Source organism: Schistocerca americana, chromosome 11 (assembly GCF_021461395.2).
Source record: "Schistocerca americana isolate TAMUIC-IGC-003095 chromosome 11, iqSchAmer2.1, whole genome shotgun sequence".
NCBI classification, from domain to species: Eukaryota; Metazoa; Arthropoda; class Insecta; order Orthoptera; family Acrididae; genus Schistocerca; species Schistocerca americana.
The window spans coordinates 58466226-58493798 of record NC_060129.1 but is presented as its reverse complement, the minus strand read 5'-3'; the positions used below and the strand labels follow the sequence as shown (position 1 = coordinate 58493798).

Here is a 27573-nt window from a genome sequence, read left to right as displayed (position 1 = left end):
TCCCGACTGTCAGGACCACTTACTTGGCCACTCATCTATGTTGGTCAGTATCAACAAAATATTTGCGCATTAGGAGGAGAAAGTTGGTTATTAGAACTTTGCGAGAAGATTCTGTCACAACAAAGAACGCTTTTCTTTTAATGATGTCCAGCCCAAATCCTGTATCATTTCAGTGATATTTCGCGATAATATAAACGTGCTGCCATTCTTTGAATTTTTTCGATGTTCTCTGTCAATCCTATCTGGTAAGGATCCCACGCCACACAGCAGTATTCTAAAAGAGACAGACAAGTATAGTATAGGTTGTCTCCTTAGTAGATCTGTTACATTTTCTAAGTGTCCTGCCAATAAAACACAGTCTTTGGATAGCCTTCCCCACAACATTTTCTATGTGTTCCTTCCAATTTAAGTTGTTCATAATTGTAATTTCTAGGTGTTTAGTTGAATTTATGGCCTTTAGATTTGACTGATTTATCGTGTAACTGAAGTTCAACCGATTGCTTTTAGCACTCATATGGACGACCTGACACTTCTCATTATTTATGGTCAACTGTCAATTTTTGCACCATACAGATATCTTCTCTAAATCGTTTTACAATTTGTTTTGATCTTCTGATGTCTTTATTAGTTGATAAACGACAGCGTCATCTGTAAAGAACCAAACAAAACTGCTCAGATTGTATCCCAAATCGTTTATATAGATAAGGAACAGCAAAGGGCCTGTAACACCACTTTGGGGAATGCCAGAAATCACTTCTGTTTTACTCGATGACTTTCTGTTAATTACTACGAACTGCGACCTCTCTGATAAGAAATCACGAATCCAGTCACATAACTGAGACGATATTCCATAAGCACACAATTTCACTATAAGCCACTTGTGTGGTTTAGCGTCAAAAGCCTTCTGGAAATCCAGAAATACGGAATCCATCTGAAATCCCTTGTCAGTAGCACTCAACACTTCATGCAAATAAAGAGCTAGTTGCTTTTCAGAAGAATGATGTTTTCTAAATCAATGTTGACTGTTTGTCAATAGACTGTTTTCTTTGAGGTAATTCATAATGTTCAAGCACAATGTATGTTCCAAAATCCTGCTCCATATTGATGCTCATGATATGGGCCTGCGATTTAGTGGATTACTGCTACTACCGTTCTTGAATATTGGTGTGACCTGTGCAATTTTCCAGTCTTTGGGTACGGGTCTTTTGTGGAGCAAACAGTTTCAAGACCCCACATGTGCAGGAACATGTTTCTGAGCCTGAACACTTCTGCTGGGCACCAAACTCCCCCGACATAGTTTATTGAGCACATCAGGGATACCTTGCAGAGTGCTGCCCATAGACATCTCTACCCCCTTCATACTTATAGAGATTTATGGACAGCCCTGCAAGATTTATGGTGCCAGTTCTCTCCACACTACTTCAGACATTAGTTGAGTCCATGCCACCTTGTGCTGCAGCACTTCTGCCTGTTCGCAAGGGCCCTAAATGATATTAGATAGGTGTACCAGTTTCTTTGGCTCTTCAATGTAGGTTCATATTGCAATGTGATGAAACGAAATGAGCCTGTGAGGTCAGTTGTAGGGAAGACAAATGGTCCACTTCATCTGTTGGAGACTTCTAGGAAGGTGTAGCTCATCTTTAAACAAGACCACGCACAGGACACTAAGGCAACCCATTTTTGAGCACTGTTTGAGTGTTTGAGATACCCATCAGATCAGATTAAAGGAGTACAGTGAAGCATTTCCGAGGTGTACTGCTATATTTGTTGTTTGTGAGCAGCAATCAACAAATGAGTACTTCGGAAATTTTACATGACCACAAATGGTAATCGCCAGAGGGAAGATGATCTTTTTGTGAAATACTGTTGAGAAAGTTTTTGTCAGTAGGGTCAGCAGCATGAACTAAGTCAAAATATGACATTTTATAAGAAGTCAATTCCAGTAACAGCAACATAATCTTTATTTGCTTATATTCACAGATTTCTGCACAACAAGCTTGCCTCTTTAAATTTACATTGCCATTTTGAATGGCACCTGTGGTTGTTGTGAATACTCAATTTTCTTTACGTCACACATATTATCATTGACATTATTTTTATAAATTATATTTTTACTTACACCTAACTGGAGTTGATGATCGTCTGGCATCCAGGGTCAACTGTAAGCTGTCCATTATGAAACGACATTTGATTGAAAGACTGTAGCAGAGCATGTGAAAGCAATCTGTCAACTTTCTACCTATATCTTAAACATGAAAACTACAAAGCCGAACACATTGAAAATACTGTACAAAGTTTACACAAAATATCTAATTGACATTCTATGAATATTTTGGAAGAATGAGAGATGTACACATATATGGGAAATTTCCTTAACAACTTGCGCCAGCCAGTGTGGCCGAGCGGTTCTAGGTGCTTCAGTCTGGAACCGCGTGACCGCTACGGTTGCAGGTTCGAATCCTGCCTCAGGCATGGATGTGTGTGATGTCCTTAGGTTAGTTAGGTTTAAGTAGTTCTAAGTTCTAGGGGACTGATGACCTCAGATGTAAGTCCCATAGTGCTCAGAGCAACTTCAGCCCTAACAACTTACTTAACGAATGATTTCACTTTTGTATGGAGCAACAGTCATAAAAAACTGTCTGAAAAATATAACCGCCATTTGACTGCACAACAGGCTTTATTCCACAACCAAAACCTGTTGTACCGACAAATGGCAGTTATATCTTTCAGGAAACTTACTCAGTGATCAAACTGACCTGAAACACAAGCCCCACTTAGATAATTGTATTTAAATTTTTAACCACAAGAAAGAATAATCGTATCAAATCACAGACAAAAAATTTAACCAACTAATATCAATGCATTGGAAATACCATCCCTGACTACCAAAGCAGAGAAATATGTTAAGATACAGCATCTAAGGATCTCATCTGTCATACAGTTACCACATTAAGTTTCATATTGCGAAAGCTATGTGATTATAATAATATTATTTCATGACAGGCCACTCACAGTTGGCTCTCGGATGCCATATGATCAACAACCTGTCAGCAGCCCATGGTCATGCGGTAGCATTCTCATGTTCTCGCTTCCCGCGCCCGGGTTCCCGGGTTCGATTCCCGGCAGGGTCAGGGATCTTCTCTGCCTCCTGATGACTAGGTGTTGTGTGATGTCCTTAGGTTAGTTAGGTTTAAGTAGTTCTAAGTTCCGGGGGACTGACGACCATAGATGTTAAGTCACATAGTTCTCAGAGCCATTTAAACCATTTGATCAACAACTACATACATACGTACATACATACATACATACATTAATCCTTGTTCCATAGATAATGGATATGACATTTCGTAATGATGTGGAATGTGTAATTTTAAATAGTATTCTGTACATAAAATAATATTTTTTTCTTTTTTCTTTTTATTTATTTTAATACAGTTACTTCTTCATATCTAATAATTCATCCATTGAGTAGGAGTTTTTGTCATTCAGAAATTCTTTTAATTTGCTTTTAATTGGTGACTGATTACCTGTCAGACTTTTAATACTATTTGGCAAATGACAAAAGATTTTTGTGACATCATAATTTACCCTTTTCTGTGCCAAAGTGAGATTTAATCCAGAGTAGTGCAGATCATCCTTTCTTCTAGTGTTGTAGCTATGCACTTTGCTGCTATTTTTTAACTCGACCTAGATGTAAGTAAAAATATAATTTATAAAAATGATAAATAAAATCATAAATAACATGTGTATAAGACTCACTTTTCCAAACCATAAAGGCACATTTGAAAATGGCATTGTATGCTGAAACAAGCGAACTTGTTGAACAGAAACCTTTGTATACGAGGTCTGTTCAAAAAATTCCATAACTTTGTCCACTAGCAGACCTTTCACTTATTGTGCATAGTCTCCTTTGAAATACTCTCCTCCACAATTGATACAATACTTGCGATGCCATTTGCACTTTCAGGACCATTGTTGGTATGCATCTTGCTGGATCACTTTAAGTGGCATCTGCTGCAAATTTTCTTAAATGTTTCCTATTGTTGCAAATCTTTATCCTGTGTGTGATTTACTATTTTGGAAATTAAAACAAAATCCACAGGAGGCAGGTCTGGAGAGTACAGAGGATGAGGCAGCATAGTGATTTTGCTTTTTCTGTGGGAAAGTCACAAAAGAACAGGGATGAATGTGTGGGTGCGTTATTGTGACGCAAGAGCCATGAATTGTCTGACCACATTTCAGCCCCCCTGGGATTAGAATAGGCCAGACATATTCCTGCCTGTCATAAGAGGTGACTAAAAGGAGTCTATCACCTTCTGGCCTTTATTGGTGGTCCCCTGTATGGTTTGACCTCTGCTTTTCAAAATTTTCCCAAAGAGCGAGCCAACTGGCGTAGGGCACCTTACATGGTGCATCGTGTCCATCATGCATTGAGATCTTTAGCCCACTTTCTCGTCGTGGCATTGCAGTCCCGCTCATCCTCCATTTCTTGGGCAAGGACACCGTCCTGGGTGCATTCTCCTTCATCCACTGTGCTGTGTCGTTTTCTTTGCCGATGATGACTTTGGAATTCTTGGCACCTCATATACATCACAGTAGCCAGTCTATTTAGGTGGGACCGCCATGTACTCGGTTGGTTGTAGCTCCCTGACTACACAGGGATACCTCTGCTGATGCCTGCACCTTTAACTGGCCACATATGCCAAGAAGTAGATGCCCATCACCCTAGAGCGTCAGGACTCCCAGCAATGGTCATCCTGCCAAGTGGCTTTTGCTGTGTCTGGGTGGCGCCCATGGGGAGGTCCCCTGGTCACAGTGGATGGCATCTGGGCAGATGATGAAGTGCACCACGTCATCACTTGCTGGTGATCAAATGCCAGCAGTTTCTAAGTGTTCCAAGTCTCAGGACAATGCAAGGAAGTATGATCCTAAGTCATTCCTCTCCCTGGCCACACCAGGGAGGAATGCCAGTACCTCATATGTACAAGAGCTGATGCGGACTCCTTAGTCTTGATGAAGCCTCAGTTTTTTGTAAAGCATTTAGAGGACAAGTTTGGGGAGGTGGAGGGCTTGTCCATACAGTGGTCAGAGTCAGTTTTGATAAAAACAGCATCCTCTGCCCTGTCACGGGCATTACTTGCTTGTGACAAACTGAGGGATGTTTCTGTAACCATTACGCACCATAAGAGCTCAAATATGGCCCTTCTTATGCTGTCTGACAGCGGGGTGTGCACCAACTTAAAGCAACGAGGTGTTCGTTTCGTCCGGTGCATCCATTGAGGTCCGAGGGATCATCAGGTTGCCACCAGTGCCTTCATCTTTGCCTTCGTGGATGACACCATAACCGAGAAGATCAAGGTGTTGGTCTATTTCTGTGATGTCAAGCCATATATCCCTCCCCCAGTGCGGTTCTTTAAGTGCTGAAAGTTCGGCCGTATGCCTTCCCGCTGTACTTCCAGCATCATCTGTTGAGATTGTGGATGTCCATCCCACCCCAGTACTCCATGTGTCCCGCCTCCCATCAGTGGCAACTGCAGAGAACATCATTCCCCTTGCTCACCAGACTGCAGGATTTTACAGTGAGAAAGGAAAATCATGGAATAAAAGACCCTGGAGTACACTGAGGCTAAGAGGAATTTTGAACACATACATCCTGTGGCTAAGGCCTCCTCTATGCCACCACTACGAGAACAGTTGTAGCCCCATCAGTTCTGAGAGTTCCAGTTGCCTTTCAGGGCTGGAAGACATCAGCTGCCCCTTTGATGGTGGGGGGCACTTCCCTCACTGTTGGTCCTGCACCACCTACCTCGGGAACACTGTCCTCCAACCATCAGCGACACAAGTCCCCACTTCTCAGCCGGAGAAGCGTAAGTCTCCTTCGGCTCCTCTCGCTACAAAATTGTCCCTTGGGTCACTCCCTTCCCAGGTTTCTGCTAGTGGGAAAGATGGCACCTACCACTAGCTGAAGTTCCCAAAAGCAGATGGTTGTAGGGCTTCATGATAATCCTCCATCCCAGAGACAGAATCAGTGAATCCGCCCCAGCCAGAGAAACTCAAGGACTGGCGAGAGAATTCCAGAAAGAAGACCCCCAAAACCAAGGGAATTGCGGTGGCACCCACACCAACTGCTGCCTACAAGCTCTGCATCTGCATCGGAGGATGAGGTAAAGATTCTGGCATCCACTTAGAACCTAGATCTCGCCAGACTCTCAGACACAATGGATATAGCCTGTTCAGGAAAAAGTCGGTGGCAGCAGGTGACCCTGAGGCATATACTGCCTGATTGAGTGTTTCATGCCTTCCCAGTCTCACGAACACATCATCCTCCAGTGGAATTGCGGCGGTTTTTTCCACCACCTGGCTGAGCTACGACAACTGTTAAGCTTTACACCTGCTTTCTGCATCGCCTCCCAGGAGGCATGGTTCCTGTCAGTGTGGTTCCCTGCCCTTCGTGGCTACAGGGGATATTACAAGAACCACAGTGAATATAATAGAGTGTCGGGTGGATTTTGTGTTTATGTCCTGAACTCGGTATGTAGTGAACCTGTGCTCCTTCAAACTCCTCTTGGAGCTGTGGCTGTCAGGATACGGACAACACAGGAAGTAACTGTCTGCAACGTCTATCTCCCTCCAGGTGGTACAGTACCCCTGAATGTATTGGCTGCACTGATTGATCAACTCCCTAGATATTTCCTATTTATGGGAGATTTAAACGCCCATAACTTCATGTAGGGTAGCCCCATGTTTACTGGGCGTGGCACAGATGTCGATTTGTGCCAACTCGACGTCTGTCTCTTAAATACAAGTCGCCCCCACACATTTCAGTGTGGCACATGGCACCTATTCAGCCATTGATCTCTCAGTCTGCAGTCCTGGCCTTCTTCCATCTATCCACTGGAGAGCACATGTTGACCTGTGTGGTGGTGATCACTTCCCCATCTTCCTGTCACTCCCCCGGTGTCATGCCCATAAACGCCTACCCTGATGGGCTTCAAACAAGGCAGACTGGGTAGCTTTCACCTCTGCTATCACTGTTGAATCTCCCTCACATGGTGCCATCGATGTTGTGATTGAGCAGGTCACTACAACGATCGCTACTGCGGCGGAAAGCGCGATCCCTCGTTCTCTAGGGTGCCCTGGCGAAAGACAGTTCCTTGGTGGTCGCCAGAAGTCGCCGAGGCAAGAGCGTTGGCAAGCTCTACAGCGACAGAAGTGGCACCCTTCTCTAGAGCACCTAATAGCCTTTAAGTGGCTCCGTGCCTGCATTTGCTTGCTTATAAAACAACGAAAGCAGGAGTGTTGGGAGAGCTATGTGTGGATCATTGGGTGCCAAATGTCACCTTCCCAAGTCTGGACGAAGATCAGACGTCTTTTTGGGTACCAGACCCTAACAGGTGTCCCTGGAATTAACATCAGTGGTGTGCTCTCTGCCAACACAGACATGATTGCTGAGCACTTTGCTCGAGCCTGTGTGTCAGAACTACCCCCCAGCCTTTCACACCATCAATCAAAGGAAAGTCCTCTCGTTCACTACATGCCACAGTAAACCCTATAACGCCCCCTATACAGAGTGGGAGCCCCTCAGCCCTTGCACATTGCCCCGACACAGCTGCTGGGTTGGATTGGCTCGGATCCACAGTCAGATGATTAAACATCTCTTGTCTGACTACAAGCAATATCTCCTCGTCATCTTCAGCCGGTTCTGGTTTTATGGCGTCTTTCCATCGCAATGGCGGGAGAGCACCATCATTCTGGTTCTAAAACCCAGTAAAAATCAGCTTGATTCGGATAGCTATTGGCCCATCAGCCTCACCAATGTTCTCTGTAAGATGCTGGAATGTATGGTGTGTCGGCAGTTGGATTGTGTCCTGGAGTCAAGTGGCCTACTGGCTCCGTGTCAGGGCGGCTTGTGCCAGGCTCGCTCTACCACTGATAATCTCGTGTCCCTCGACTCTGCCATCCGAACAGCCTTTTCCAGACGCCAACATCTGGTTGCCATCTTTTTTGACTTACGTAAAGCATACGACACAACTTGGCAACATCATATCCTTGCCACATTGTACGAGTGGTATCTCCTGGGCCTGCTTCAGATTTTTATCCAGACCTTCCTGTAACTATGTACTTTCCGTGCCCAAGTTGGTGCCTCCCATAGTCCCCCCTGTATTCAGAAGAATGGAGTTCTGCAGAGCTCCATATTGAGTGTATCTCAGTGGCCATTTACAGCCTAGCTGTAGGGCTGTTGGTGTCCCGTCTCTGTATTCCGATGACTTCTGCATTTCATATTGTTCCTCCAGTACTGGTGTTGCTGAGCGGCGCCTACAGGGAGCTATTCACAAGATGCAGTCATGGGCTCTAGCCCATGGCTTTCAGTTTTCAGCCACGAAGTCTTGTGTCATGCACTTCTGTCAGCGTCCACTCATTGTATTTGAGACATATCGGTTCTTAGGACTGGTTTTCTGATTCCCGATTGACTTGTCTACCTCACCTTCGTCAGCTGAAGTGGAAGTGCTGGCAGCACCTAAAGGCCCTCGGTGGCTTGAGCAACACCATCTAGAGTGCAGATCGCTCTATGCTGCTGCATCTACAGAGACCTTGATCAATCTCGCCTTGACTATGGGAGTCTGATTTATGGTTTGGCAGCGCCCTCAGTGTGGTGTTTACTCGACCCAGTGCATGACTGTGGTATTCGCCTAGTGACAAGAGGTTTTAGAACAAGTCTGGTGATCAGTGTTCTGGTGGACGCCAGAGTCCCTCAATTGCAGCTCTGACGTTCACAACTGCTCGCCAGTTCTGTTGCCTACATTCGTAGTTCTCCTGAGCATCAGAATTACCATCTCCTTTTCCCACCCACGGCAGTTCATCTCCCATATTGGTGGCCCAGGTCAGTGCTCACGATTGCGGTTCGCATGCAATCCCTTCCCTCCGAACTGAAGTTCTTCTCTTTAGCACTTCCACTTGAGGTCCATTCACGTACACCTCCATGGTGTGCAGCTTGGCCAAAGCTTCGTCTGTACCTTTTGCATGACCCAAGGACTCTGCTAACCCCGCCGCTCTCCATTGTCATTTCCTCTCGATTCTTGAACATTCTGGGGCTCTGAATTTATTTACACTTACGGCTGAATGGCTGATGGTAATGTTGGCTTCGCCTATATCCACAGAGGCCATATTGAACAGCATTCCTTGACCGCTGGCTGCAATGTATTCACTGCAGAGCGTGTGGCCATATCTCGTGCACTTCAGTACATCTGTTCCTGTTCTGGTGAGTCGTTTTTTCTCTGTTCTGACTCTCTGAGCAGCTTAGAAGCTACGAACCAGTGCTACCCTCGCTATCTTTGGTTGCAAACGTCCAGGAGCCCATCTCTGCCCTGGAATGGTCCACTCGTTCAATGGTGTTTGTGTGGACCCCAGGACATGTCGGAACCCCAGGGAACGAACTTGCTGACTGGCTGGCCAAGCAAGCTATGCGGAAACTGCTCCTGGAGATGGGCATCTCTGAAACTAACCTGCATTCTGTTTTAAGCCGCAAGGTTTTTTTGGCTTTGGGAGATGGAGTGGCCTAACAGTATGCAAAACAAACTGTGTGTTATTAAGGAGACTGTGAATGTGTGGAAGCCTTCCCTGCGGGCTTCTCACAGGGAATCAGTTGTCCTTTGTTGGCTTCGCATTGGCTGTATGTGACTCACACATGGTTACCTCCTCCACTGCGAGGACTGAACTCAGTGTTGCTGTGGTTCCCAAATGACAGTCATCCTCCTCTTGCTGGACTGCCCACTTTTATCCACTCTGCGGCAGACTTTCAACTTTCCCAGTACCCTACCTTCGGTGTTGGGCAACAATGCCTCAACAGCAGCTTTAGTCTTCCCTTATTCGTGAGGGTGTGTTTTATCATTTGATCTGAGTTTTAGCGCATGTCCTTTGTCCCTCTGTGTCCTCCACCCTAGGACCTTTATGGAGAAGATATTAAGGTGTTGCAGAGTGGCTGGCTTCTCCTTTTTTATTCTCATGGTCCGCCGGCGTTTGTAATTTGTTTTCTTGTTTTTAATATCTTCTCCCTGTCTCTTGTGTCTTTCTGGGGTTTTCTTGTCCTGTTTTGTCTTTTGTAGTGTTCGTTGTCCTTCTGTCATTCTTCTGTTTCTTCCTTTCCACTGTTATTGTGCCGTACATCTTCTGTTTTTTCTTCTTTCCTTAGGGTAATTGTTCTACTGGGAACAACGGACCGATGACCTCGCAGTTTGGTCTCTTTCCCCCCCTCCCCCCCCCCCCCTTTTAAACCAACCAACCACATTCAGGCCGTATCCTTCTCACAATTCCCTGCAGGTGTTGCAACTCATCCCCACAGTATCATCGATTAACAGTTTGTCCCTGTGGTATGAATTCATGACGATGTTATTGACATTAGTGTCATCAGTTGATGTCGAAGGGCGTCCTGAATGAGGGACATCTTTGATTTGCATCTGGCCATTTTTAAACAGTGTGAATCATTTGTAAACTGAGTGCACCTTAAGCACTTATACCGTAGGCTTCCTGCAATATTTACTGTGTCTCTGTAAATGTTTTCTCGAGTTTCACACAAAATTTAATGCAGACATCTTGGTCCTCTGGCTCTGCCATATCAAAATTTGCAAACTGTGTGACACATTTTAATCAGTACATCACTGAACAATAGCTAACAGCCATACAACAATGAAACTTCCGGCAGTTACTCATTAAGCACAAACGTGTGCAGGGCTTGAAACCGCATTTCAGTCCAACACACCATTGGCACAAAATTACGAATGGTCTGCAATTTTTGAACAGATCTCGTACAAGTAAATAAGGATTAAATTGCAGCTACAAGATTTGAAAAATCAATAATTCAAGAACAGTTCAAATGGCTCTGAGCACTATGGGACTTAACATCTATGGTCATCAGTCCCCAAGAACAGTCTTAATCGCATTTATTATTGTTATAATAGCGCCATCCGGTGTCAACCGGACGTAGGGGTCATCTTCTGGGCATTTACACCATTGGTCGACTGCTGGTGGTGTCACTCTTGTGTACATAACGGCGGGAAACTATAGTTCTTATAAAACTAGTAAGAAAGTTTAGAGAAGTGGTGTTTGTCATAGGCTGCAAAATGATCCTAAAGCCACCCACGTATGTCTTGCATAAGAACAATGAAGACAAGATACGAGAAATGAGGTTTCAGAAGGAAACACACAGAGAAACATTTTTTCCTAATAGCATTTGTAAGCCGGACAGAAAAGGGAATGACTAGCAGTAGTAAAAACAGTGCTTCCCCATGTACTGTTACAAGATTGGTGTCCAATAGTGTGAAGAGAATTGAAGAAAACCAGTAAATAAGGTCTCCACATCAGTTAAGGAAGTTCTTCTAAACAGTGATTTACGATTGGGAGTGTCAGAACATCGTTAAATTCCACCATAGTAATGATATGCCAGAACTGTCACATGCAGTCATTGATTATGTAAATGACATTCACAGGATGTTAAAAATTAAGTTCTTTCGAAGGCCATCTTTGCTAAACGAGCTCTCCATATTGAAACAGAACCTATGTAATGAAGGAGAAGAGAGCTTCCAGAAAAGTAAAAACAGCAACCAACCTCTGTTAATAATGCTATTTATTATGTACAAATAGTGTCATAAACAGTTAAGAACTGACTGGTTAATCATCAGATTGGTATGCACATTCATAATTAAATTAATTATAACCACACACACACACACACACACACACACACACACACACGTATGCACATATGACACAGAGCCAAAGAAATTGCCTGTTGGAGAAGTTACAACATGTACAGTAATGTTACAGTAGGAGGTTAACAATGCATAAAAGTTTCACTATAAGCAATACATACTGCATGAAACTTATTTGTATCTAAAATGAAAATAAAAAATCGTTATTTATCATAATAGTGTAACGAAATTTTACAACTGTACATACATAAATATGATGAGAGTTAGACCTAAATTACCATTGTGACAGCTTACTGCCTGTGTGTATTAGGATTATGACAAGTAAATTAAACCAATTAAATGTCTGTTTTATTTTAGTGTGGCATTTGATTTTTGGTTAGGCTCTGAATGTTTCAGTTGTAGGACAGAAAGCAGGTGGATGAAATTTTGTCAGGAGGCAATATTGACTGAATCAATGTGTCCACTGACAAGTATGAAGTGGTGGTTTTTAAAATGATCTTCTTATATGGGATATACACCTATCTCAGCTATCTTTTTCTGTAGGATGCAATAGTTGAATTGGTGTCCAATATGTTTTACTATACTCAAACAACCCTGACTCAACAAATAATCACAATAATAATTAAAGAATATAAATTCAAGTTTTCATGATGTTTCTGTCTGAAGGAATTTGTGCAGTTAGTCGTGGGCACATTGGTTGTAGATTGCTGTGCCTAAGTTGACTTTTGCAATAAAGAGTAGTTATAAAATTATACTCATCTTGAATTCTTGATGTTGTAGATAATGGCTCAGCTTGTTGTTTAATTAGTTTACAGGGTATGTTCTCTCAAGAGGCCAAGTTCTTGACATGTTTAATGAACAGAATTTTTTCTCTGATAGTCTTGATTCTTTGTAATGCATTCATGGAACAGTCGTGTCAATAATCAGGTTCTGCTCTCTTGTGTATAATTCAGTTGGATAATCTTTTAAATGAAACACTTTTTTAAGAATCAGTTTTATGTATTTCACCATAACAAAAATCAAAACAATCTTGAATATATAAACATGTGGCATATATCATTGAAACTTTACAAGTTATTGTTACATAAATACAGTTGAGGAAAGCTCCTGATGTGCTTCTCCCATGCCTGTTCTCTGTGAATCCATCTCACTGATACTTCCTCCCCAACTCTTTCCAGAACAAATAAAGTTTACAAAGATGTTATGGTTCATTAGTACAGAAAGTGTCACAAATGTCAATGCAGGCAACTGAGATATATTTTCTGTAGATAATATTATTTGATATACAAACATTTTGTGTAAAGAATGAATGATTTCTTAACCATAAATATAATTTTTACAGCAGATTTTTAATAATACATGTTTTGCAAGAAGTACGTTTATTTGCCAATAACTAGTAAAAGTAACAAATGTGATTTCGTGGGATAGTGTTTTCAGGTATAAAGTAAAAATATAAAGAAACTGATTTTTTGAATGTGATGGAAAAAATATAACATGATAAATGAAATTTAAATTGATGGTCAGCCATAAATAACAGCCCTGAACACTTCCTTTTAGAGCACAAGGTATGTAAATTTCAAAGAAACACTAGAAAAAGAATTATACTGAAAGATCCATTTGTTGACACAACTGTTTCGTCATCTACTACTGAGCAGATGTCACAAAGGTATAGACTCGTTTCAATGCCTGTTAAGGGTTGTATGCATTACAAATGTGGCTTTTGATATTTAACTGATGGCATTTACACATTCCTTGCTTTCAGTCTCAAACCTTCTCCTGGTGTGACCAGTGTAGTATATATTAACATTGCATTTGAAATTTTTTTTTAGCAATGTTTGGCTGAATATCCGTTTGTTTTGAGTCGTTACAGTTTCTTGTGTTACATAGTCTTAATGGTTCGAATATGAACAATTTGTCATCAATGTAAAAAAGTGATGTGTAATGTATAATATGTAAATTATAAAGAATTATTTCATCATTTTCAATGCAACCTTCAGAAAGAGTGAAATATAATAATAAAAGTAAATTGTTGAAAACACATTTTTCCTGTCTCTATGTATCTGTCTTCTTCTTCTAATGTTGAAAATAGTCAGTCCTCAGCAGTAACCATGTTGAACAAACATTAGCTACTGATAGGGCAAAGAAAAAATCTTAAGAAGTGGATATAACACAGTTTTCCATTGTGAACAAAATTACGGAACAGAACAAAAAATATGAATTATACTTTGGTAGTCATAGATTTCCAAGCAGCATTGAGTTCAGTGGCTACCAAATCTGAAGTACCAGCCCTTGGAAAACAAAGCATTGATTCAGCCTATGTAAGTGCACTGAAGAGTGGTTGTGTCAGCCTCACAGTTTCCCTCACACTGATCATGATAGACAGAACTAAAGAGTCAGACAAAACTGGATATTAATAAAACTATTCTCTGTCCTCCCAGAAAAGTTTTTCACATTGCCAAATCGCCAAACAGAGAAAATAAGTGCATTAAACCTGTAACTCAGGTGATAACAACACAATGTGGCCTCACAGAAGAAGGAATTGTCTTTTGTACACAGAAGTAATCAGTGAACTGATGTACAATGTGAGATTAGACCTGATAAAGTAAGGTACCTATTTCCAATGTTTCATTTGGATCTGGACACTGGACCAGTATTGGTTAAGTTTTTCTGTTTTTCCATTTTTCAGTGTCAATTTACCTTTTTAAGAACTGTGTGTTAGTGACTATAATCTGTTTAAAATTACTTCAGGGTTAGGAACTTTTTGGAGGTAGTAAGGGGGAGCCCACAAGGAAGGCACAGACTGTATTCCACCAATTCTGCAATACCTGTAACAACAGGAAGCATGGAGAGTTGTCAGACCTTCACCCCAGGACCAAAAAAATTTCCCATTTCCATTGTTTGAACTTCAGGCAGTTTGCTGTTCTGTGTGATCACTGCAAACTGTGATTTTGTTTGTTGTGATTTTTACTGTTGCCGGAGTTATTATTGCATTTGTTGTTACTTTTATTTGTTGTGTGGTATTGAACAGTGTTTCACAAAGAAAATCATCAAAAGTTGAGTGGAAAAGTTCCACCTCAATCTCTCAGCTAGGGTATTGCCATACAATGTTAGTCAAGATAAATGGTTTGTGTTACTTGCCTATTTTGAGACTGAATAACGTAATGGTGGCCTCTGCTATCTGTGAGCAATGTGCTGCAGCTCTGAACATAAACAAGAATGGTAATGAGAAGGTTGGCAAGAAAATGTTAAAGAAAGAAAAGGAAAGTGGAAAAACATCGAAGGTTAAAATTCTTGAGTGAAAAACATTGTATGGATAAGTGGATTATGAATATACTTCCATTTGCTGAGAATGCAATTTGTCTTCAAGCTTATGATTAGTATTGTAGAAAGGAAAATTCAACACTTGGAAGTTATTGGTCACCCTTAAGGAATCAGGTCTTCTTCATGGCTGTCACATACAGTATAACACGACCTAGGATGTTACTATGTACATTTCTGTAGCTGTAAGCTGTTGATGAATAGGGAGGATGTAGCTGCATGGCAATGGCAATTTGTAAGGCAGATCCTTGGCATCAGTATCAATTAAGTGGTGTGGCTTGATAAGATGTGGGTCAGTTATGGTCACTTTATGAAGCAGGGTTCACCAGTTGACATAAGTAAGGGAACATTGGTAATTCCTTCTGACAGTGGGGACAAACTTACTCTTTGTCATTCAGGCACCTCAGAAGATTTTCTCTTGAATGGTTATGTGCTTCTAAAGTCGAGCAGACAGGAGATGATCCTGACGAAATAACCTAATTATGTTAATAATGTTGTTCATAGAATCACTAATGCATAATCGGGGAATACTGTGAACAATTGTTCTAGATAATGCTCCTTACCATTCAGCTGTAGTTTACAATACATCTGCCGTGACAAAGAGAAAGAAGGGAATGACTAATTGGCTTCAATTTCATAATGTTGATTTACGTGGCAGATAACCCTACAAAGGTGGTGCTTATGGAATGAATACCCCTAAAAAAAAACACAGTTCCCCATATAGGACCTGGTGAAGACGTATGAGTATACAATCAGTAGGCTACCACTTTGTTGCTACCATTTCAACCCAACAGAGTTAATATGGGCCCAAATTAAGAGGTAAATAACTAGGAGTAATAATAAATTTGCGTCTTCTGCAGTCTGAAAGCTCACAGAAGAAGCAGTTTTAGAATGTCATATCTGAAGACTTGAAGAACACCAACATACATACTTACACCTTCAGTGAAGGGGAAGACTATTTCATTTAATAACATCAGTACAGCACAGTGTTACTTACATCATCTGTGAGTGACAAGACTGAATTGAGTGGAATTTTTACTTCATCAGAAAAGAAATTAAATATATATAGCATATTCAGAGTGAAATGCACAATTTACAGCAGTAAGTAGCTACATAACAAAATTATTTTTTAGTGAGTTTTGCCCCCCCATGAACCACGGACCTTGGCGTTGGTGGGGAGGCTTGCGTACCTCAACGATACAGATAGCCGTAACGTAGGTGCAACCACAACGGAGGGGTATCTGTTGAGAGGTTGGACAAACGTGTGGTTCCTGAAGAGGGGCATTAGCCTTTTCAGTAGTTGCAGGGGCAACAGTCTGGATGATTGACTGATCTGGCCTTGTAACACTAACCAAAATAGCCTTGCTGTTCTGGTACTGCGAACGGCTGAAAGCAAGGGGAAACTACAGCTATAATTTTTCCCAAGGGCATGCAGCTTTACTGTATGATTAAATGATGATGGCGTCCTCTTGGGTAAAATATTCCAGAGGTAAAATAGTCCCCTATTCGGGTCTACGGGTGGGGACTACTCAGGAGGACGTTGATATCAGGAGAAAGAAAACTGGCATTCTACGGATCGGAGTGTGGAATGTCAGATCCATTAATCGGGCACGTAGGTTAGAACAAAAGGGAAATGGATAGGTTAAAGTTAGATATAGTGGGAATTAGTGAAGTTCGGTGCCAGGAGGAACAAGACTTTTGGTCAGATGATTACAGGGTTATAAATACAAAATCAAATAGGGGTAATGCGGGAGTAGGTTTAATAATGAATAAAAAAGTAGGAGTGTGGGTAAGCTATTCTACAAACAGCATAATGAACGCATTATTGTGGCCAAGATAGACATGAATCCCACGCCTACTACAGTAGTACAAGTTTATATGCCAACTAGCTCTGCAGATGACGAAGAAATTGATGAAATGTATGAGGAGATAAAAGAAATTATTCAAATAGTGAAGGGAAGTGAAAATTTAATAGTCATAGGTGACTGGAATTCAAGTGTAGGGAAAGGGAGAGAAGGAAACATAGTAGCTGAATATGGATTGGGGCTAAGAAATGAAAGAGAAAGCCACCTGGTAGAATTTTGTGCAGAGCATAACTTAATCATAGCTAACACTTGGTTCAAGAATCATGAAAGAAGGTTGTATACATGGAAGAACCCTGGAGATACTAAAAGGTATCAGATAGACTATATAATGGTAAGACAGAGATTTTGGAACCAGGTTTTAAATTGTAAGACATTTCCAGGGCAGATGTGGACTCTGACCACAATCTATTGGTTATGAACTGTAGATTAAAACTGAAGAAACTGCAAAAAGTTGGAAATTTAAGGAGATGGGACCTGGATGAACTGAAAGAACCAGAGGTTGTACAGAGTTTCAGGGAGAGCATAAGGGAACAACTGACAGGAATGGGGGAAAGAAATACAGTAGAAGAAGAATGGGTAACTTTGAGGGATGAAATAGTGAAGGCAGCAGAGGATCAAATTGGTAAAAAGACGAGGGATAGTAGACCCCCTTGGGTAAAAGAAGAGATATTGCATTTAATTGATGAAAGGGGAAAATATAAAAATGCACTAAATGAAGCAGGCAAAAAGGAATACAAACGTCTGAAAAATGAGATAGACAGGAGGTGCAAAATGGATAAGCAGGGATGGCTAGAGGACAAATGTAAGGATGTAGAATCTTATCTCACTAGGGGTAAGATAGATACTGGGTATAGGAAAATTATAGAGACCTTTGGAGAAAGTAGAACCACTTGCATGAATATCAAGAGCTTTGATGGAAACCCAGTTCTAAGCAAAGAAGGGAAAGCAGAAAGGTGGGAGGAGTGTATAGAGGGTCTATACAAGGGCGATGTACTTGCGGACAATATTATGGAAATGGAAGAGGATGTAGATGAAGATGAAATGGGAGATATGATACTGCGTGGAGAGTTTGACAGAGCACTGAAAGACCTGATTCGCAACAAGGCCCCCGGAGTAGACAACATTCCATTAGAACTACTGACATCCTTGGGAGAGCCAATCCTGACAAAACTCTACCATCTGGTGAGCAAGTTGTATGAGACAGGCGAAATACCCTCAGACTTCAAGAAGAATATAGTAATTCCAATGCCAAAGAAAGCAGGGCTTGACAGATGTGAAAATTACCGAACTATCAGTTTAATAACCCACGGCTGCAAAATACTAGTGCGAATTCTTTACACACGAATGGAAAAACTAGTAGAAGCCAACCTCAGGGAAGATTAGTTTGGATTTCGGCAATACTGACCCTACAACTTATCTTAGAAGAAAGATCAAGAAAAGGCAAACATATGTTTCTAGCATTTGTGGACTTAGAGAAAGCTTTTGACAATGTTGACTGGAATACTCTCTTTCAAATTCTGAAGGTGGCAGGGGTAAAATACAGGGAGCGAAAGGGTATTTACAATTTGCACAGAAACCAGAGGGCAGTTATAAAAGTCGAGGGGCATGAAACGGAAGCAGTGGTTGGGAAAGGAGTGAGACAGGGTTGTAGCCTCTCCCCGATGTTATTCAATCTGTATATTGAGCAAGCAGTAAAGGAAACAAAAGAAAAATTCGGAGTAGGTATTAAAATTCATGGAGAAGAAGTAAAAACTTTGAGGTTCGCCGATGACATTGTAATTCTGTCAGAGACAGCAAAGGACTTGGAAGAGCAGTTGAACGGAATGGACAGAGTCTTGAAAGGAGGATATAAGATGAGCATCAACAAAAGCAAAACGAGGATAATGTAATGTAGTCGAATTAAGTCGGTTGATGCTGCGAGAATTAGATGAGGAAATGAGACACTTAAAGTAGTAAAGGAATTTTGCTATTTGGGGAGCAAAGTAACTGATGATGGTCGAAGTAGAGAGGATATAAAATGTAGACTGGCAATGGCAAGGAAAGCGTTTCTGAAGACGAGAAATTTGTTAACATTGAGTACAGATTTAAGTGTCAGAAAGTCTTTTCTGAAAGTATTTATATGGAGTGTAGCCATGTATGGAAGTGAAACATGGACGGTAAATAGTTTGGGCAAGAAGGGAATAGAAGCTTTTAAAATGTAGTGCTACAGGAGAATGCTGAAGATTAGATGGGTAGATCACATAACTAATGAGGAAGTATTGAATAGAATTTGGGAGAAGAGGAGCTTGTTTCACAACTTGACTAGAAGAAGGGATCGGTGAGTAGGACATGCTCTGAGACATCGAGGGATCAACAATTTAGTATTGGAGGGCAGCGTGGAGGGTAAAAATCGTAGAGGGAGACCAAGAGATGAATACACTAAGCAGATTCAGAAGGATGTAGGCTGCAGTAGCTACTGGGAGATGAAGAAGCTTGCACAGGATAGAGTAGCATGGAGAGCTGCATCAAACCAGTCTAAGGACTGAAGACCACAACAACAACAATAACAACAGTGAGTTTTGACGTTTTAATAAGAAGACCTTATCAGCAACAAACTCCAAATGAAGTTTATGTCAGTTATATAGTCTGTATCCCACAAAATAAATATTACCATTTACAGTATAATTGCTGCAATACTGAAGTAATGTTTTTTGTATCACTTTTTTTTTCTTTCTCCAAATTCTTGATGGTCTATTTAAAGTATGTTTTCTCACCATGATAGACATGCATACGTATTATATTTTATTATGTTGGACATAAGTAGGTGGATCAGAAAAATTTATAACATATTCATTATAAATGTAGCATTCCGTATCTCATAATGAAACCATACGACTGACCACTTAGTACTTGATGCACAAGGGACCGTTGTGCATCATATGTAACTGAAACTGTCTCATGTTAGAAAACTCTGACAGAGTAATGATTTGGAGTTGATGAAAATTTGACATATTTCTAAGATTTCGTTCATTTCATCTGTTCACTTAACATCAATAACAAGAAAGTTCCCCACACGTAGAAAAATTGATAACATCAGATAATACATTATTGTGAACTGTCCATATTATAAGTTAATAATTTTCTGCCTCAAATAAAGTGAAAACATAGCGCAGCCCTTCGAGAACATGTCGAGGTGGGATTCTTATTTATAAAGAGAGTAGTTTGAGAGATTGAGCAAGTTCAATGAAGTGGAAGATTATTTGAGAGTTCAGTGTGGGATGTGGCAACTCCGCTTTGCAACTCCAAAATCTTCTGCTCAACTGTCAGTTCTAATGTGATTTTGAACAGACCATAGTACTTTGTGTATACCTGTATAAGTTACCACTTCAGAAACATTAAGAGAGTTAATTAAAAGTGTTTGTAATTCTTCCTGCAATAGAGTAAATGAGCCATTGCATTTTCACACTTCTTGTAAATGGTCAATAATAGAGTATTGTATTGCTAGTTTAGACTTATACCAATAAGGCATAAATTTTAATGTGAAAACTTTTCAAATGAGGGGTTTCTCAACAGTCAGTGAAGAGGTGAGTGCTGAGAATCACTAAGACAGGCTAAAAAACAAAGAAATAAATCTGAAAATAGGTTAGAGTTGATGATCTAGTTAGGACTGTAATGAAAATTGGATGGAAGGGGGTACAACATGGACAGAAGAAGGTAGACAGGCCTCAAAAGTTACTTGTTGCATTTCAAAAGAACAGAAAATGAAAAACTTGAAGGCAGTAGATGACATTGAAAAATACACAGGAAGAAAGTAAAAGTGTAAACCTGAGGACTCTAACGCATGGAAAAGTCTAGGTGTGGCTTTGATTCAGCAGTAGAAGTCAAATGGCTGCTGGTGCTGCTGATCGTGATAGTGAATGTTTACAACCTTCAAATTACTGTGTAGCTGCATCTGTACATAAAATGAGAAATTATTAAGCTGTGGGTCTCTGATGTCACATGGAAATCACATAATTTCAGTTTTACTTAACTTCTAGAGCTTCTGTCTCTTCACTCACAATTTCTGCATCGTTTGAACTATGTGTGTGTCCAGCATTTTATTATTTACTATTCTGACTCGTGCTTCTAAAGTAGCTCATTCACTTGATGAATACTTATTGTTTGTACTGTTTTCTGCATTCTCAGGATAATTATATATATTAAAGGACATGTTATCGATATGGCTACCACAGAAACAGGGACTGTAAGGATGTATCAAGCAACAAAATACACTAGACTCTCAATGTTCTGGCCATTCCGCCCAGATATGAGTGCTGGATTAGTAGAAGTGCCACATTATTGTGAGTGTCTGTAATGTAGTTTAAACACAAAGAAAGTGTACTTTATTAAGTCCTAAGATACATTAACTTTCATAGAAGACTTACTTTTTGACTGTGTATGTATACAGTAGTATCACTTACTATGAAACATGTCCTACATTTTTAGTTGTCACAATAATGATAAACGATGTCAGCACACTGCTGCCTTACAAGCATTACACCAGTACTGCATGTATCTGGTTGTTGCATAATGTTCTTCAGGAAGATGTCTGTAGCTTTGGCACCAGCAGCATGAGAAATCTTCATGCTCTCTCCTCATACGCCCTTTTCTTCTTATTTCATCAAACCTGTTCTACACGCTTTTATTTCCTCACCCTGTAACATTTGGTGTATCTCACAGTTTTCCTCATTCAGCCACTTAGCAAAATATTCATAAATGTCTCATCCTCCTGGAGCTTACAGAATGTTTAACACTGTACTTGACAAACAACATTGCTCCGTACATTACTTCTCCTTGACCAACTAGAGACCAGTGGTGGGCCATGTTAGTAAGAGGCCTGAGCACTGGGAGCCACATTAGTGAAAGTTTAGTTTAAGAGTGAAAACGAACACTTCAAATATTCTGCAGCCTGAAAAGCTGACAGCTTACAAATATGTGTATGTTGTCTTTCACTGGTTTCACAGTTATACATATTTGAGTATTTGTATAGCATTAGAATCAGATGTACAGACTAAGAAAGTGTCATTCAAAGTTGAACATATGTTAAGCTGTTCAAGACTAGAGTCAGGAAAGTCAGTACCATTTGTTTAAAATTAAAAATTATTCTAATATTATGGCCATAATTGAAATTGGCTGACATAATTGGGAATGGCTGAATTGTGTGGATTGTAACTTGAATGACAGTATACAGTATGTATAATGCTCGTGGCATGGGATAATGTGTAAATCTCCAATTTAAATTATACTTCATGCTTGCAGGCAATTCAGTAGCCTTAGGGTTGAAACTTCCTGTGGGTGATTAAAATTATTTGTTGGACTAAAACTCAAAACTGGAATCTAGCCTGTTGTGGCCTGGCACCAACACCATGTCAGGAAGTTTCAAAACTGTTCATGCAGTATTTTAGTTTGAAAGATTCATTCCAAGAACCATATGATTGTCTGATAGCGTCCACATATATTTTTGTGATATGAATGTTGGAATTGTTCAGTAAGTTAATGATGTGTGTTTCTTAAACTAATTGGTCTGTATTGCTATCCCTCAGCTGAAATTTATCCCCATGCATATGTGAATGCATTTGCATCTGTCATTCAGCAAGGAAATACTTGTCTTTGTGGATGCAATGAGTCGTTTACTGCTTCTGACTAATTTTTTTGTATGTATCTGTAATGAAATAATTTATACAAATATTTTGCATGTTTCCCACAGCCTCTTATTATACATTGTAAGTTACTTTTCTGTATGTTACCAGTAGGGAGTAATCCAGAAGTAGCAGTTGACAGAATAGTAGTAGTGTGTCTTAATTTTTTTTCCTTACTTACCTTTTTGAATTCATTACCTAATAGTGTTATAAAATGTTTCAGGGGATAGCCTCAAAAAGACTTGCACCACACAGTCCAAGGTAAGGTTTTCATTATTCATTGAACTATTCTCTTAGAAGTACAGTTAACAGAGTGTATTAGGGCCCCACTACTGGAATGTGGGGAGGCCAGCCTGACCCAGGTCAAATGTACTTTCCAAATTAAAAAAGAGGGCTGGTAAACAGGCCAGTTTTGATGTGGAGTTTAGGCACTTTTGAACATCCCACTGGATGAATACCAGTCTGGTATCCATATCCAACTCAAAATGCATGCCACACTACTATTTAGAAAATGATCTTACACACACTCACAGGATTTGGGGGAGGAGGGTGAATAGGTGACTGAGGACTTCAGATGTTTAGTCTTCTAAAGCCCACAATCCACAATAACAGAAGTACTGATTCTCATTAGCTCATGGGGAAAATGTTAGTTGTATATTGAGGACTTTTTCTTTTATTGTTGTATTAATAGGTGGTCATATTACAGTATAAGGGAATATGATCAATATTGCATATGTATTTTGATTTGATGCTGTATGTGTGCTAGGTAAGAATGCTATAGTTTTGTGTTATTAACTTTATACACAAGTTAGCAGTAAAATAAAAGTGACAAAGTGATGAAATCTGAAAGCTGTGACCTTTACTGCGTGCTATGAAAGGCCGATTTATGTAAATGGTTTGCTGATGAAATCAAGTGTCTGAAGTTTTCATTGCACCATTTTTCTGCTTCCAAGTGCTGAGCAGTATTTTTATAGAAGGTAGTGACTAAATCTTTTATTGTAACTAGTTTCTTAATCAACAAATCAACGTAATGAAAATAAACTGTAATAACTTTCATGGAAATTCCAGAGCAATTTTTAATTCCCTTCTGGCGTTCAAAGAAATTTAATTGGTAGTAGATGCCTATTTATTTGAAGTTGAATCCACTGTCAACAGGTATCGACATCCTTCATATACAACACAAACAATGCGAAATGGAGTGTTTTAGTGCAAAGTACCACACCCAAATGATATCCAACATGAAAATATGTAGGGTGGTGCATGAAAAATTGACTCTGAATACTAGAATTCTCATTGTTGCCCACCAATCGTCATATATAGTTTTGAAGCTGCTGCAGTTCCATTTTGTGTTAAAAAAAAGTTGTGTCATGGTTAAGACAATAAAGAAATATCTCAGTGAGATACATCTTCTTCAAGAAAGAATTGCAATAGTGGAGGGGTATTTTTGCAAAGAAGTTTCTTGACTTTTCCATACAGACAGAGAGCAGTCTAACAGGATTTGGTGACAAAATGGTGTACTACAGAGTCAGTTGTGAACAAGAAAAAGACGCACACCCCACCTGTTTGTGCACCTACTGTGATCATGGTGATCAGAGTGCAGTTGATCCAGAATCCAAAGAAATCAACACACAAATTGTCACAAGTGAATGTTTGTGCTGGTCTTGTCAACATGTTTTACACCATATATTGATGAAACCCTACAATATTTCACACTTCTTGTGAGCCAATCTCATGAATTCATGAGAGATTCAAGAAGAAAAGACTGTCAGTAAAAGATGTGGCTGTTGCTTTCACCTGACGTAACCATGTATGATGTTTAACAGGGGGGTGGTGGGGGGGGGGGGGGGGGGGGAGTGGAGGGTCTAAAGGGAGAAGTGTACACACATAACCCAATAATGTTAGAAGACTTGAAGGACAATACTCCTGATGAAAGTTTGAGAATTCTTGCGACGGAGCTGTTAAAGTATATATTTACATGTTAGCTTGCACAAAAATGTGCATTGAATCATGTCATTTTTAGCTTCTGATGTAATGTAGTGTAAAAGGCAAAATCAATTCAGTAAATATAGGCTTTTATATTACCTTATTTATTATTTATTTATTATCTAATACATGTTCATCTAATTTTTGTTGTATCTTTAATGGTGGACAACAGTTCATGTGTCGTTAGCAAGCAGTCTGCACTCGGGTCCAGTTTTTCAGTCGCCATCCTACATAAGGCAATACAATATTGTTTTAAGCAAATTTGATGTGACACACAAGTATCTAATTTTCCTGTGTTTGTTGTAAAAGCTTTGTATCTATTCTTTCATAATGTGACACATAACATGATATTTGTTACAAACTACATCCACATTTATGTTTGTATTCTGTAATAGCATATGTTTCTTGTACACCACTGAAAATGAAAAGGTAAAGATGATGCTTCTCATTTATGATAACTTCACAAAACTGAGTAATTCCTGAATCTTCAATACAAAATCTCACAAGAATTTATTTCCGTAAGAGTTTTTCTGTTGAATTAATGTACTTCTTGCCTATTTTTTAGTCCTTTTATTGTGTTCTGATTCAGTATCATCACTTCAGATGATTTACATCATTTACATTCTGTACCATATTTAAATACCATTTGCTGTATACTTGCAACCATGCACAAGTTCTCTTTGTCTACCTGCTCAAAGAGCAGAGTCAAAACATGATATCAAGACACACATAGGAACTCCATCCAAAACCTTATATTACCATCAAAGTTACAATGTGAGAGTCATGAGTCATAATGAGATACACCTGTAACATTGACCTTATTAACAGTATAATTTCCAGTATTTGCAGATTCACTATAATTGAGACTGGTTGAAGTCGATTGTAGTTCAGGTCACCTGGTTGGTGTCTGATGGTACTTACTCACACACTTGATATTCTGAATTTCTGCACAGATCTTTTCTGTAGGTAATTATTTGTGAATATCTTCTAGAATTTCGTTGTGGATCAAAGTTTATGGTGCAGGGTTCTTGTGTTGTGGATAAGTTGTGCCGTTTTTTTGTGAATATGGGTTTTTGTTCCCCTTCCAGTGTCAGCAAATTGCTATCTGTCGAAGTAATATGCCATAAATTATGCTAAAGAGGTAATGAATTTAGTAGACAATGATATAAGGATGTGGAAGTGTAATGTATGGAAGTTTGTCTCAGTCTAAGGAGCATGCACCGATAGCCAAAGTGGTGAAGGAGACCACTTAAGATAAGCGGGAAATCCAGGTTTGAGCCCCTTTCTGGCACTGTTGAGTTGTAGATTTATAGCAGATGTCAAGGAATGTGCAGTCAGTGAATTAAATTTTGAACTATTTCATACAGGTTTGGATCATTAACAATGTCTATTCTTTCAGATGTGTGTGAGAGATTCTACATTCACTTGTAAGTTTTCCCCCTGACTTAAACTGACAAGGCAGTATTGAAAATTTTCTCATCAGAATCAAGCCCTCAAATGAATGAACGTCATTCACTACATTGCCATAAGGTCCTTCCAATAAATTGTTCAGATACTTCTCCCACCAAACAAATTATAGTTGTTTACAGAATTCAGATAATTTTTACCAAACCAAATGTTTCCATACAACTGATTTAGAGTAACTTTTTACTCTCCATGATGAAAACTTATTTGACAGTAACAGCCGAAATACCACATTTTCAATTTACGCAGACAAGAATTCATCTTACAGAACAAGAAAATAGTTTCTCATCAGTATCATTTGCTTCACTCAGATGAACTAATACATAAATATTCTGTGAATTAACTACATTCTTCTTTTTACTAATTACATCAATCACTTCAAAGTTTTCAACATAATTGATGGCATTAGTTATTCACAAACCAAATTCCACTTCACGTTCCTTTCTTTTTACTACATTTGTGGTTGTAGCAGGAACATGCTCAGTGAGAACTTAATTTTTTATCTTTTACTGTCAGTTTTAACTTAATTTTTTTATTCTAGACTGCAAAGTTTTATTTTAAAATTTTCACTCATCCCACTATCATTCACTGTTTTCAAGTTTCATGAATCAGTTTCAAAACTTGTGTCTGATTAAGTAAGTTCTTGCTGAAAATTGTTCACTGGTCTTACATTAATTTCAGGCAATTGTTCAGCAGGGCTTGTTAACTTTTTCATTGTTTTTGACAATGTTGTTTTCCAATATCGAGAGTGTTTATTAGCTGTCATAGTTGATTCATTTATGGCTTTACTTGGTCATAATTAGTTCAAACATCTTAAAGATTACTTTGATTGTCTTTTTGGTAATTTTCAGCTGATGGAATGTAAGTAAAAATAAATGGAAGAATTGCACTAAGAAAAGTTTTTTAACTTTTAACTTCATGTGTCCCAGTTCATTGTTGCTGGTATTACTGTTAAGTTTCCAGTCTTTTGTAATTACATATGTTGTTCAATAACAAATTTCATTGAACTCTTTTGCTGCTATTCCTGCAACATTTTCATTCATTCTACCCTGGCTGATTCCTACAAGATGCAATCATACTTTTCTGTTATCAACTCTGTTTTTACGATTTATCTGTGTTATTTAAAACAACTAACCTCACAAGTATTCTTTTTTGTTTGCAATATGATATGTCATAACTGAACAATAAGAGGAAATGAATAGTAATGTCCATAAATTTTAAACTCACATCATTTAAATGATTATGTTGTACTTAATTCTCATTCATCATCCATTCCATGTTGATATCATTGTTGGCACAATTTTAACCTAAAATCTATTGTATTTATGCATGCAAACTTGTTTGCCAGTTTTACAGCTGTTTGTATATGTCATTACATGTAACTCTGCAATCTTTGTCTTAAACTTCTCACATTTTATTAACATTTTCAATATAGTTGTTCTCACAGTGCAATCTAGCACCATGTCATCACCCTTACAACTTTCACAGGTGTATGCCTGACACAATGATACCTTCTAGTGCCAAGAACATGACTTTATAGGTATTACATTATATAGTTACTCCAGTGGTTTCAACATCAAC

At 39.5% G+C, this 27573-nt stretch overlaps 1 protein-coding gene across 5 annotated transcripts in view; it reads left to right on the top strand.

Moving 5' to 3' along the window:
• The window catches only part of LOC124553918 (zinc finger protein 708-like), a 192589-nt gene that overhangs the window by 120083 nt on the left and 44933 nt on the right, over nucleotides 1-27573 (top strand). For all 5 annotated transcript variants that reach the window (XM_047127942.1, XM_047127939.1, XM_047127940.1 and 2 more), the window contains exon 7: nucleotides 22769-22806. In XM_047127942.1, coding sequence (XP_046983898.1) covers nucleotides 22769-22806 — 38 coding nt within the window. The remainder of the gene's footprint in view (nucleotides 1-22768; nucleotides 22807-27573) is intronic.